The 14614-nt window shown below is 41.0% G+C and overlaps 2 protein-coding genes across 6 annotated transcripts in view; one reads left to right on the top strand and one right to left on the bottom strand.

Moving 5' to 3' along the window:
* Window positions 1-14614, bottom strand: part of ZNF410 (zinc finger protein 410) — a 40414-nt gene that overhangs the window by 1193 nt on the left and 24607 nt on the right. The window contains exons 7-12 of one of the 5 annotated variants that reach the window (XR_004968148.1): window positions 13903-14084; window positions 9174-9263; window positions 8590-8715; window positions 7476-7616; window positions 5886-6013; window positions 5007-5115 (exon numbers count right to left, since the gene is read on the bottom strand). Coding sequence is in view for 3 of the 5 variants with exons in the window: in XM_036312652.1 (XP_036168545.1) it covers window positions 1115-1187; window positions 5886-6013; window positions 7476-7616; window positions 8590-8715; window positions 9174-9263; window positions 13903-14084 (740 nt within the window). In the remaining 2 variants the exon portion in view is untranslated. Of the gene's footprint in view, window positions 1-1114; window positions 1188-5006; window positions 5116-5882; window positions 6014-6987; window positions 7193-7475; window positions 7617-8589; window positions 8716-9173; window positions 9264-13902; window positions 14085-14614 lie in introns of those variants that run through there. The other 4 variants (XM_036312652.1, XR_004968149.1, XM_036312657.1 and 1 more) reach the window with 4 other exon arrangements.
* On the top strand, window positions 406-902 carry LOC118658014 (protein S100-A11-like). Its single transcript, XM_036312862.1, has one exon. The coding sequence runs from the start codon at window positions 436-438 to the stop codon at window positions 742-744; it is 309 nt and encodes a 102-aa protein (XP_036168755.1). The 5' UTR covers window positions 406-435; the 3' UTR covers window positions 745-902.

The raw sequence follows: 14614 nt of genomic DNA, 5'->3' as shown, positions 1-14614 counted from the left end.
ATTGGAATATAGTGAAATTCAGAATACAAATTTGGCTTATTAAAATCTAATCAGATAAATTATTGAGCTGGAGATGTATTTACTTGTTGACCTCAGTTTGGATGAAGGTAGTTTATACAGAATTTAACAGTACAGAATTTAAAGACATTTAAACAAATTAAAGGACAGATTTCATTTGATGCTGTGTGGTAGGGATATAGAATGGTATGCTTTTAATCTAGGCCAAGATCCAGATATTTGAACTCAAAAACTCAGCAATGGCACTTTATTAGAGATGGTATAGAATTTGTAATTTGTTTTATCTGGAAAACATGCTAAGATATAGTCAAACTAGCTGGCAATCACTTATACTTGTTCTTGAGTTCAAGAATGTAAACTCGAGAGCTCGCCGCGCCGCTTCCCGCTCACAGCCTCTGCGCCTCGCTGCGCTCCGACATGGCAAAAATGGCCAGCCCTACAGAGACCAAGCGGTGCATCGAGTCTCTGATTGCTGTTTTCCAGAGGTACGCTGGGAGGGACAGTAACAACTTCACACTCTCAAAGACGGAGTTCCTAACCTTCATGAACACGGAACTGGCTGCCTTCACAAAGAACCAGAAGGACCCCGGTGTCCTTGACCGCATGATGAAGAAATTGGACCTCAACTCTGATGGGCAGCTAGATTTCCAAGAATTTCTTAACCTTATCGGCGGCTTGGCGTTAGCTTGCCATGATACCTTTAAGCGTTCCCAGAAATTTGTCTGAAGAACCCTTGGAGCTGGCCTCCATCCCCAGCCCCTTTCCTTCAAGTTTCCCAATCATCCTTTTCTCACAGACCACACACACCCTGAGCCCAGTGTACCTGCCACCCCATGCAGGCCGTTCCTGCTGGTAGTAATAAAACATTTTTTTTTAAACACACACACACAAAAAAAAAGAATGTAAACTCGCTCTGGCCAGGTAGCTCAGTTGGTTAGAGCATCATCCAGGTACACCAAGGTTGCAGGTTTGATCCTCAGTCAGTGCACATACAAGAAGCAATCAATGAACAAGTGGAACAACAAATCAATGTTTCTATAAATGAATGAATGAATAGAATGTGAACTTTCTGACATGGGACCCCAGTTGGGATGACCTGTATTCGGCAGCTCCAAAAGCCCTGGGGTCCCAGTGGGCCTGCACAATGAGTCCTCTGATTCTTGGGAGACCTGGAAATATTGAGGGATGACAGAAATTGTCCAATCTGTACCATCTGAATGAGGCGTAGTTTTGATATATTTTCCATGAAATTTTTGGATACTTGATTTGGTTATTCTGATACTCTTGATAAGTTATTTTTATTTTTAGAGCATATTTACAGGAGTCCAACTGGTGCATCAGTAGATTCTTAACAGGTATAATATATAATGTATGGTGACTTCCAAAAACAGAATTTGGAATGGGCTTGTGTTGTTTTAGGGTTGCAAATTGCCTTCTCCTTCTCTGGCATCTGAGTCTCCCCAAGGAATCAACCTTCCTCACTGACTGGAGGAATGGTCAGTTAGTACCTAGACCTTGGATGAGGAAGAGGACTAAGGCTGGAGCCTTGGGGGCTTGTAGCTTGAAAACCACTAAGGTACTGGAGGATGTGATAAGCCTACCCTGAGAAAGGAAAAGGAGGGGTGAGCAGTGTTGTAAGAGGAAGGCAATAATGGTAATGGTGAAGGTAATAAAGGTAATCTATAATAATAAAAGTGTAATATGCTAATTAGACCAGATGTCCTTCCGGACGTCCTTCCAGATGATCTTCTGGACGAAGCTGGGGCTTCGAGGGAAGCCTGGGTCCTGGGTACCTGCCAGCAGCCAGAGAAAAGTCTGGGTCCCGGGTGCCTATCGGCAGCGGGAGGGAACCCCGGGTGCTGGAGGGAAGCCAGTGCCGGCAGCCGGGGAACGAAGGCCTACCTTGCACGAATTTTGTGCATCAGGCCTCTAGTGCAGCGGTTCTCAACCTGTGGGTCGCGACCCCTTTGGGGGTCGAACGACCCTTTCACAGGGGTCGCCTAAGACCATCGAAAAACACATATAATTACATATTTTTGTGATTAATCACTATGCTTTAATTATGTTCAATTTGTAACAATGAAAATCATCCTGCATATCAGATATTTACATTACGATTCATAACAGTAGCAAAATTACAGTTATGAAGTAGCAACGAAAATAATTTTATGGTTGGGGGTCACCACAACATGAGGAACTGTATTAAAGGGTCACGGCATTAGGAAGGTTGAGAACCACTGCTCTAGTGTGTTAATAAATATACAAGGACCCATGAGGAAAAAGTGATAGTATAGGATTTTTAGCTACATCTAAGGGCAACACTTCCCACTTGGTGTTAATACTTTTCTATTAAGTGTTGGGGTCTTCCATTATGAAACTAGTTACTTAGGTCGCTATAGATCCTTAGTGTTTGTTTCTTAGGTGGCCTGTGCTATTGTGTCTGCCTGAAGCTGTAAGTGGGCATCACCTGGAAATGGACACTCTGCAGTCAATTCCATGACCCAGGTTCAAGAGAATAAATGCACTATTACTGGCCTTCCTGCACACACACATCAGGCCGTAACATACCTCATTTAAAACTGCAGTGGCTGCCACTGCCCCCAGGATACAATCAGGTCCTGGAAGGCCCTGCAAGACAGGGGCCAGCTTATCTTTCCTGTTCCCATTTTTCCATTCCAGCTCCCATCATACTCAACCCTCTGTGGTTCCATAGTTCCCTGTTCCCTCTCATCCTCTGCCTTAGTACACATTGCTATCCTTATGCCTATTATTTCCTTCCAACCCCTCCCACTTATCCATCAAGATTATTGCTATCATCCCTCAGATCTCAAACACTAAAACTTGCCCTGGCCAGTTTGGCTCAGTGGATAGAGCACTGGCCTGTGGACTGAAGGGTCCCAGGTTCGATTCCGGTCAAGGGCACATGCCTGGGTTGTGGGCTCGATCCCCAGTGTGGGGCGTGCAGGAGGCAGCCAATCAATGATTCTCTCTCATCATTGATGTTTCTATCTCTCTCTCTCCCTTCCTCTCTGAACTCAATAAAAAAACAAAAAAAACACTAAAACTTATTCCCTGACTTCCCCCAAGACTAGCACTTACTACAGCATGTAAAAATTGCCAGTTATTGATCTTTCACCCTTCCCATTCTAACTTCTCTGTGCAGCACCACTCCAGGGACACCATTTACATAGTTATGGAGTTATAAAAGGTAGAGGGCCCAATTCTGACTGTAAATTCTTTGAGGCAGACATTGTACTTTATTTACACTGTACAACTAGTACCCAGTACAGTGCCTCACACATATTAAGTACGAAATGTATGTTGACTGAATTACGATTTTATACATCCGGCATTAGTTTGGGGTTGCCTGGAGTGCTTCAATTAAAAAACAAAAAAAAAGTATTTTGCCCAGCCGGTGTGGCTCCATGGTTGAGCATTGACCCATGAATCAGGAGGTCATGACTGGATTCCTGGTCAGGGTACACGCCCGGATTGCGGGCTCCATCCCCAGTAGGGGGCATGCAGGAGGCATAGATCGATGATTCTCTCATCATTGATGTTTCTATCTCTCCCTCTCTCTTCCTCTCTCTGAAATCAATAAAAACATTTAAAAAGTAAAGTAAAATAAAATAAAAACTTTTAAAAAAAGTATTTAACAGTATAGGAGAGAAAAGCTCCAAAGCTTCAACTATAAAAAAAGGTTGCGTGTTGCAGATTAGTTTGTCAGGTAATAATTTGTAAAAGAGAAGACTAAACTGACTTTCAGAGCAACCCAATAGTTGGTGAGAAAAAGTACTTGTTTTATAAAAGAAAAGCAAGGGGAAAAAGAGAATTAGGACATCATCATTTTGCAAGCTCTAATATAAAAATAGATTAGGCCATGATCAGTAATGGCTGCCAAAGTTTTTACTTGACTCATTGGTCAATCTTAAGATCAGTAAGAGGAGAACAACTGATTATCATGTGTCTCCTGATGAGATGTCATAGGAAGCAAGAGTACCACCTATGAAATATTCTTGTGGGGTTTAGGGAGGAGCATGAATCTAATCAAGCCTCTAAATGTAATTACCAGCTTTTAGAAAATCTGTGAATAGAAAAACATATTAAATAACAAAAGGAGTCAATCAGTCAAAATCAGAATATCAGAAATTCTATAGGCAGAGTAACCCAATTCCTTAAATAGATAACCATACTGGAAAAGAAAAAAAAAAGTGTGGTGGGTGGCAGGAACTATTTTAAAGAGAATTAAGAATTATTAAGAACTGCAATGTATGGGCCTTGTTTGAATCCTAATTCAAACCAACCAACTATAAAAGATATACTATTCTCTCTATACTCTTTGAACACTTCCATAATAAAGATTTTAAAATAAACAAGGATAAAATAGATAAAGGAAGGCTATATAGGTGAGCCGTGTTCCAAGGCAATAACCAGGAGAAGGTAACTTAGGAAAGAACCAGTGGACATGTGTGTTATGTGCCACTGAATTAGCTCCAACTCCTAGTGAACATCGTGATGTTCAACAGCCCTGCTCAGCTCCTGTAGACTCATGTCCACGGCTTCTTTGATGGAGCCTGTCCAGCTCATGTTTGGTCTTCCTCTTATCCTGCTGCCTTTTATTTTCCCAGCATTACTGTCTTTTCCAAAGAACCCTGCCTGCTCAAGATGTGCCCTAAGTAGGACAACTTCAGTTTTTTGTTTTGTTTTTTTAATATATATTTTATTGATTTTTCACAGAGAGGAAGGGAGAGGGATAGAGAGTTGGGAACATCGATGAGAGAGAAACATCGATCAGCTGCCTCCTGCACACCCCCTACTGGGGATGTGCCCACAACCAAGGTACATGCCCTTAGCTGGAATCAAACCTGGGACCTTTCAATCCGCAGGCCGACGCTCCATCCACTGAGCCAAACCGGTTAGGGCACAACTTCAGTTTTGTCATTTTTGCCTCCAGCAATATTTCAGGCTTAATTTTCTCTAGGACCCACTTGTTCATCTTTCTGGGGGTCCAGGGTGTTCATAAGAGCTCTCCATCACCACATTTCAAATGAATCCATTTTTTTCCTATCAGCCTTCTTCACTATCAAAGTTTTGCATCTGTACATAGTAATTGGGAATATAAGCGTGTGAGCAATCTTAGCCTTGGTCTCTAATGACACATCTTTGCTCTTAATGATCTTAAAACTCTTTAATTTAGATGATGGTTCTCATTCAATAAGCCAGTGAACACATTTCTATATGACCAGTTAGTTCAGCTTGGTATCTCCTATCAAAATGAACAATAATTTTAAAAAATTATTTGTCAGTACTTTTTTTTGCTTAAGTACCACTTTGTCCAAGGATGTTATTTTCTTTGTAAAAAGCAAACTCATCTCATAGTGAGGCAGAAAACAGAAGGAGCAGATATTCATTAAGGCATGTGAATACAGAAATTTAAAACTCAGAATCTCACCTGTAATTGACCAAGTTCTCAATTCAGGAAACCCTACCACTCAGGCTCCTTTCTGAGCTTAAAGGAAGATATTCTATTCAAAGCTTCTGGGAAGTTGAAATTGGAGAATTTTTCAAATCCTCTGAACTAGATTCCCAATCACTCTCTACCCCAGTGGTTCTCAATCTTCTGGCCCTTTAAATACAGTTCCTCATGTTGTGACCCAATCATAAAATTATTTTTGTTGCTACTTCATAACTGTAATGTTGCTACTGTTATGAATTGTAATGTAAATATCTGATATGCAGGATGGTCTTAGGCAACCCCTGTGAAAGGGTCGTTCGACCGCCAAAGCGGTCACGACCCACAGGTTGAGAACCGCTGTTCTCTACATTAGTTTCCACGGGAACAAAACAAGGGCAAGAAACCATTTTACCTCCTGTGGATTTACGGCAGTTAAGACAGAAACCTCATATGACTGCCTCCCTGACTGCATGGTCACCAAGTGATGTGTCACATCAGGCACTGAAGACAGGGTACGTGGGGATCCTTCAGCAAGCACCTCTGTGAAACAGCAGAAAAAAATGTTTCAACAAAAAGTGAATCCACAGATACCTACCTACTTTATCAAGCCTCTTATTAAGAATTTTAAAACTGTCCCCTGAAACACTGAATCCCATGTTCCTGTATTTCTTCCAAATTAACTCTTATCTAATAATCATTATCAGTGAATCTGGAAAGTACCGTATTACAAAAGGGGAATGGGAAGAAAAGGGAAAAAATCTTGATGTAGGAGCTGACCAGTTTTTAATATGCCGATTTAGAATAATATGGCTTTATTACTGCTAACTGGGTTAACACTGTTAACTGGATTAACACTGTGTAGGAAACGGGACAAAAGCTGCCTAGGCAGGCAAATCAGGAAACCAGAGGTGACCCTTAAAGCAGTCACCAATGATACAAAGAGCACAATGTGTGCAGGTCAAGAACTTAAACCTAGCTTCACTTCAAAGTTCCTACTCTGTGTCCCTTCCTCCCTTACGACGTTCTTCCTTCAGGTTGGCAAAGTACCTCCATGCGATGTCTGTGCCTCCTGCTTCAGTTAGCCACTCGTATCATTCATGAAACAGGAGGGGTAAGTGGTAGAGCACTCGAAGGCCTTGTCGGCTCCATGGAGAAGTCACACAGATATGGTCGCTTATGCCCGAATTGACTGAGTACGATATGAATAACTAAAACACGGGTCTCAGACTTACTAAATGTTCATTAGTGATATCACCATGAAGACCTTTTGGAAATAGTTTATGCATAAACCACTTAGGCTTCAAATTTCAGTTTATTTTAGTGGCTTTTTTAAACTTATACTGCTCTTCCTAACTATACCATGTAATTTAACATTTGCTTATTACTATCTTCTGTTTCCCATGTGTAAGTTTTGACTTCTCAACTAGATTTTAAGGTTCCTGTCTTCTACTTTTTAATCTTTCCCATGGTGCCAGGCATAGAATAGGCACTGAATAAATGCATGCTGACCTCACCTGTTACGTTTTTCAGAGAAGAGGGCCTGGCCTGTGTAACTTGGGTGAAATTTCTACACCAGAGAGAAGCAACTGTTTCCTAGAGAGCCCTTTCTTTTCTCCTGAAGATATGGCTTTTGATGGTATGGAGAAATTGCTTTATATCTCCTCTGTAAAACCTGGTTATGTTCTGTTTAAATGTTTTAAAAGTTAAGTTCTTCCATAACTGCAATAGGAAAAATAGAAATAGTTGGGCTAGGATGCTAGGATTATGGATAATCTTCTTAAAATTTTTTTCTCTTTATTCTATTGTTACATCTTTTCAATGAAATTTTTTTTTTTTACAAGTTCACTTATCCACCCCAGAGACAAAGAACACAAATGTTACTCAATCATACCACAGCTACTCACAAGAAACGAAATTAAAACCTCCATTTTGGAGACAACCCCATTCCTTAGTCTCTAGTGCAGCCCACTTTCCCCAAACAAAGGAGAGTTGAAATTCTTACCATCATCAACTCCTAGGATAGAATTGGTACTTGGTAGGTTCAAGGACTCTCCACCAAGGCTGGGCTGGGGATTCACAGACACCAGGTTTTTACTGGGTACTGACGCCTCTTCAAGCAAACCACTGCCCATTAGTGGCTCAGCTGCACAGAGAACAGGATGTGAGAGATACAGCAGTCAAGGCTGCACCTGGTCCCCACTCTTGCACAGGAAGCTTGCCTTTTCTTTCAGAACTAAAAATTAACCTGCATCTTGGATACCACCTCCTATTTCACCTACTTTTGAAAGCAAGAATAAGCCTACAAGGAAAGGGTTCAGCCTTATGAATAAACACCCTTGCTTGTGAGCTGGATAATTAGCTTATAAAATAGGATGAATGCCCGTAAAGGGGCGTTTGGAGTGAAAGAACTGGTTAAGGAAAGACATGGAAAAGGAATAATAACAAAAAGTATCAAATTTACGGTAAAAAGGGAGTCATGACTGATAAGTAAAATATGCTTAAACTCCTGTCATACAGAAATCTTTATCACAGTGATACTCAAATGCTGGTTCATGGATCAGCACTAGTTACCATCCAACTCACTCAGGAAACTTTTAAAACTACAAGATTCTGGGATTTTACTTCCAAATAATCTCACCATCAGGTTGTTTTGTTTAGGGGGAGGAGTAGACAATATGAATATACTGTATATATTTTAGAAGCTTGTGGCTCAGTGGTTGACTGTCAACCTATGAACCAGAAGGTTGCCAATTCGATTCCCAGTCAGGACACATACCTGGGTTGCAGGATTGATCCCAGTAGGGGGCATGCAGGAGGCAGCCAATCAATTATTCTCTCTCATCATTGATGTTTCTCTCTCTCTCTCTCTCTCTCTCTCTCTCTCTCTCTCTCTCTCTCTCTCTCCACCTCTCCCTCCTCTCTGAAATCAATAAAAATATATGTATTTTTTAAAAAGCTTGCAAAGGGTTTTACTGTATAGCTACATTTAGAAACCACTAGCCCATCAAATGAGACCAGGTCTCTTCCCAAAACAGAATCAGAAAATTTCCAGATAACCAGGCATGCCAGTTATTTGGCCAGAAGAAACAGCACTCCATGAAACCCTCTCTGCTCACCAGTTTGCTCCTGCTCTTGACTCCCAGCTGTTCCCATCTGCAAGTGATGCTTTCTCATGTGCACATTCCTGCTCCCACTTTGAGAGAAGGTCTTCCCACAGACTTGACACTGATGAGGCTTCTCTCCTGAAACAGGGACCAGGTTAAGACAAGGGAGCCAAAACGACAAGGTACATTCCTGACAACCAGAAAATGGACTCAAGGCCTCGATGGAGAAGCCCAGAGAATGTTAAATCACGTTAGAGGCTGCTCCTTCTCCCACTTCCCACCTTCCCCAGCCTCTCAGGCTTCAGTAAGAAGGCAGGAAAAGTACCCCAGGAAGACTTAGCATGCTCACTGTTCCCAGGCCCCAGTCCTTTCCAGACCCATTGTTGCCTTCATAAAACATCTTTGCTATAAGGTCACGGCAGCCACACAGAGTATTTACTTCCCTTTTCAGATACAGGCCTCCACAGACCTCTAGGATATGTACCATCCTCAAGGACTCCAACCCTGGGTTCACAATATCACCTTATCCGATTCCCTGCCACACTCTCCTCGTCTTCAACATTCACCCTGGGGGTTCTGAACAATGATCGGAGTACCTGAGTGAACCACCAAATGTTTTCGGAGGCTAGAATACTCAGCAAAGGAACGGCCACATCCTTGGGCTTCACAAAGGAAAGGCTTCTCTCCTAGAAACAGAAAATGAGATAAAGACTCAGTCTTCTGGTGAACTCTCTCTCTTTTCCCACCAACCGTTTTCTGTTTCTGATTTCTTTAATTCAGGCTATATAATTTCAGCTGGGCTATCTAGCAAATGTCACCTCTCAATGTTCTGCTAGGATACAGCCCACCAGACTGCCCTGCCCTTTTCTCCCTCCTGGCTCAAGAGCTGACCCTCAACTGCACTGACCTACCTTCTTTAGTGACCACATCCCCCCTGAGGACATCGAGATTACAGTATGTAATATGTGCCGCTAGGATTTTAAACTTATGTACCAATTCTCTTTAAGAATCAGTTTCTAGATCCATTAAAAAGTATAGATTTTTTAAAGTTATAAAGTAGATATTATATTTTCTCATTTTATAAAGAAAACAAATAGCCCTACCCAGTTTGGCTCAATGAATAGAGCATCGGCCTGCGGACTCAAGGGTCCCCGGTTCAATTCCGGTCAAGGGCATGTACCTTGGTTGCGGGCATATCCCCAGTGGGGAGTGTGCAGGAGGCAGCTGATCAATGTTTCTCTCTCATCGATGTTTCTAACTCTCTATCCCTCTCCCTTCCTCTGTAAAAAATCAATAAAATATATTTAAAAAGAAAACAAATAAAAAACATGTTTAGTCAAGGATACACAAAAAAATCTATAAATTATGTTAAAAGCAGATATCTTCATAGTGGTATTATAGATGATTTATTTTCTTTCTGCTTTTCTATAATTTTTTTCTACAATCTTATTTAAAAATCAAACATGCATGGTAAAAACTGAGTAAGGCCTGTGTGTGGACTGACAGTACTGTTAACATCCTGGTTTTGATATTGTACTATGACTGTATAAATGTCACTTTCTGGGGAAGTGGGGGAAGCACACACAGAACTCCTTGTACTATTTTTGCAATTTCCTGTCAGTCTATAATTATTTCAAAATAGAAAGTGAAAAAAATCAGATGTAGTCTCTATCCTCTAAAGGTCACAGACTAGTGTGAGAGAGATAAATGTATTTATAAATAACTTCAATGTAAATTCTTGTACAAAAAAAAGGCCATAAGCATTTGGAAAGGGAAGAAACACTGATTGTGATAATTTTTTTAAAGAAGCTGAATTTAAGCTGGTCTTAAAAGATGACAAGGATGGAAGGAAATTCCAGGCACAAGGAATAGCATAAGCAGAGCCTTGAAACTGAGAGTGCCCAGGGCAAGTTCAGAAAACGGCAAGTGAGAAATAATAAGAAATATATACATTGGTCTCTGGCCCTGGTTCTTCACACAGAGCTCCTACAATTCTTATGGATAAGGGTACTAGGAGACTCTTTTGTTCTAACATTGAGTCTTTAATCTAGCGGTTCTCAACCTGTGGGTCGCGACCCCTTTGGGAGTCGAATGACCCTTTCACAGGAGTCGCCTAAGACCATCGGAAAACACATATATAATTACATATTGTTTTTGTGATTAATCACTATGCTTTAATTATGTTCAATTTGTAACAATGAAAATACATCCTGCATATCAAATATTTACATTACAATTCATAACAGTAGCAAAATTACAGTTATGAAGGAGCAACAAAAATAATTTTATGGTTGGGGGTCACCACAACATGAGGAACTGTATTAAAGGGTCACAGCATTAGGAAGGTTGAGAACCACTGCTTTAATCCCAGTTGCTGATGCAGGGTTCCTAACATCTTGTTGCAGAGAATGGCTTGGTGTGCGGGAAAACCCACACATTTGGTGTCAGAGTGCTGTGAGTGTGGTTGTGTGAGAATAAAGGAGAAACATAAGAGTGAGTTTCTCCTACTCAGCAAGTAAGGCTGGCATGGTGATAACACAGGAGCTGGCCTTGAAGGAGGAAGGGCTACTGCTCTAGATTATCCTGTTCTTTCAGACTGCACCACACAGCTTTATGTGTTTTTCTTTGTTTGTTTGTTTGTTTTTGTTAATCATCACATGAGGATATTTTCCATCAAGTTTTAGGGAGAGTGGAAGAGAGAGGGAAAGACAGAGAAAAACATCGATTGGTTGCCTCCTGCACAAGCCCCTATCAGGAGCCAGCAAGTAAGATATGTGCTCTTAATCAGAATTGAACCTGGGACCTTCTGGGTGGACGCTCTATCCACTGAGCCAAACCGGCTAGGGCCACACAGCTTTATGTTTATAACATTCCTGTGGACTGCAACTTTTTTGAAAGCATATTTGTGTACTTACATCTACCCCAGAATGCTAGGTACTCAAAAAGTTGCTGACTGAACAATATCACATATATAATATAATAATATGAATAAATGTCAGAAAATTGAAAATTCTAGTAATAAATAAGATTAAATGTTTAATGAGATGAACTAATATAACCTTAAAGTAGAGGATTTAGAAAACAGAATCGAGTAGTATGAATCTCTGCATCAAGCTGCCTAGGATATAGACACAGCCTCCCTATTTGGATACTGAGAGGGTGGTGATTTTGCGGAGATAAAGTACAAAGGAGAAGAAGAGGCTTAAAAGGTAATGTTGCATTATGGTTAAAGCATGAGTTACTTAACTCTGAGTTCAAATCCTGGCACTACCACTTACTAGTATGGGGAAGATATTTAACCTCTCTAAGAATTAATATTGTTTGTTTGTTTTTAATCAACAGAGGATATGTTTATTGATTTGAAAGGGAGAAATTGGTTGCCTACTCTAAGTGCCCCAACCATAGATCAAACCCGCAACCTGGGTATGTGCCCTGACCAGAAATCAAATCAAATCAGCAACCTTTTGGTTGGGTGGCTCCAAGAATCAGTTTTTTATCTATAAAATGAACATAATACAATCTCAAAATATTATTTTGAGGATTAAATGAGATAACACAAGTATTCAGTATAGTGCCTGGCATAGTAAGTTCTCCTAGTAAGCCACTAAAACTAGCAGCTCTGCCATTTCCTAGTTGCGTAATGTTAGGCAAGTTACATAACTCTCTAATCTTCTGTTTCTTCATCAATAAATACAGTATGTACTGAATAAAGTTACCTTGAAAATTAAATAAGATACACACACACACACACACACACACACACGTGCTCGGCACATATTAAATTCCTCAATAAATACTAACTTTTATTATTATATTAATTTTTAAAAGATTTTTTTTATTGATTTTGAGAAAAAGAGAGGAAGAAAGAGAGAGAAACAACAATATGAGAGCGAAACATAGATTGGCTGCCTCCTGCATGCCCCCTACTGGGGATCGAGCCCAGAACCCAGGCATGTGCCCTGACCAGGAATCAACCAGGAAACTTTCAGTGCACGGGGATGACGTTCAACCAACTGAGCCACACCAGCCAGGACTATTATATTAATTATTAAGACCCGGATCTGTGAGTCATCCTGGGAGAAGTGATTGAATTAAGGCCTGGGAATTCGATGAGAGAGCACACCGAGTGAAAATGAAAGAAGCTGGAAATTCTGATACTGGTGAACAATTGGAAGATTAACAAGGGAGAGCTAGTAAAAGTTAGAATAAAGAGAGAAAATCAGGTCATTCTCTGAAGTCAAAGAAAGCATTTTAAGATGTTCAGTTTTACGAAAAGCTACAAAGAAGGTGAGCAGCACAAGGTTGGTCACTGTACTTAACAATAAGGCATGGTGAACTCTACTTCTTTCCTAATCTGTTCAGCTACATGTTTTTCTTAGTGTTGTTGGTTGTTTTTTTAATTCAAACTGCTTTCTTGGAGCAAGTATAGTTTCCTCTTTCAAAGAGGACGAGCTGAGAACAGAGCTATTCTGCCCTGAAACACAGCCAATGGTAATGTCAATCTAGAGGGGATCACGCCTGGAACAAATGTGACTTCGGCTTGGACTTTTAAAATGCCCTTTAATCATACCTGCTGCCATGTTAGTAATGCAAGAATGAACAAGGAAGAGACAAAGGAAGTGGCGAGAAAGTAGAGAAGAGTTACACATCCCGAGGCAGTGACCTGAGTTCAGTGAGTAAGCTCTGGCAAGAGACTCAGCACATGCTGGGCAATGGCTTGGCAAGTCACCCTATCCTTCAGCTATCCCCTCATGTCTCCTTCTCAGACTGAGAGTCAGGGTATCTTTATTTTGCCACTTTGCTATGAACATGTTGTTTGACACAGACAAGTTAATTCTCTATTCTGTTTCTCATGCTGTGAGGCCCTAACAAGCAAGCAAGCTCCTCAAAGTCAGGGATTATATCTTCACCTTTGTATTTCCCCCATCTTACCCCATTCAGTGCCTAGAAAAGGCTCTGTAAGGTTTCTGTGACTCAATATTCATGCCCAAATTACAGTTGTATAATGTTCAAAGATATCTGGAAAGACTTATTTTGTCCATTTCTCATCATATCATTGCTGTCAGAGGTTTTATATTCCTTTCTACACTTTAGGCTCCTAGAGGCAGAAATTAACACTGTCTGTTCCTCACACACAGGTGAAAGCTCAAGAAACGTTACTGAATGAATTGACGTACCATGAGGAATCTGAAATAAAGAAATTCCATCTTCATAGTTCTAGCAACAACCTTCGCCTCTATTTCTACCTCAGAGCCTTTCCTAAGTATATGTAAGCCAGCACTAAGCCAAACAGTTTGTCCATGGGAAGGGGAGGGTTGCACACACCTGTGTGGATCCTCAGGTGGTTCTTCAGGTTCCCGGCTGTAGTGAACTGCTTACCACAGCTAGACTCAGGGCACATAAAGGGCTTCTCTCCATTGTGGGTCCTCATGTGCACCTTCAGCCTCTGCAGCACATAGAAACTTTTCCCACAGCCTTCTGCAGGGCAGATGAAGGAGCGGTCATTTCTGAAAAACAAACAAACAAACACGCATGAGCAACCATACTTAAAAATGCTTATTGTTGCCCTGGCCGGTTTGGCTCAGTGGACAGAACATCGGCCTGCAGACTGAAAGGTCCCAGGTTCGATTCCGGTCAAGGGCATGTACCTTGGTTGCGGGCACATCCCCAGTGGGAGGTGTGTAGGAGGCAGCTGATCAATGTTTCTCTCTCATCGATGTTTCTAACTCTCTATCCCTCTCCCTTCCTCTCTGTAAAAAATCAATGAAATATATTTTTTTAAAAAAATGCTTATTGTTAGAGAGGACGAGTCAAAGCTCCTATTGACTCTGAAGGCAGACAGTAAATCCCAAACCTGGATATACTGAAATTACCTGAAGTTTGTTAAAACTACAGACGCCCAGGCCCTTCTTCTCAAAATATGGATTTCATAGGTTTAGAGTGGGGCCCAAGCTTATGCATTATTCTTTTTAAGTTCTCCAAGAAGTTATATTTATAATGAGATTTGAGAACGCTTGCTGCAGCTCATTTAGATGCC

Source organism: Myotis myotis, unplaced genomic scaffold (assembly GCF_014108235.1).
Source record: "Myotis myotis isolate mMyoMyo1 unplaced genomic scaffold, mMyoMyo1.p scaffold_m19_p_1, whole genome shotgun sequence".
NCBI lineage: Eukaryota > Metazoa > Chordata > Mammalia > Chiroptera > Vespertilionidae > Myotis > Myotis myotis.
This window is presented reverse-complemented; position numbering and strand designations above follow the sequence as displayed.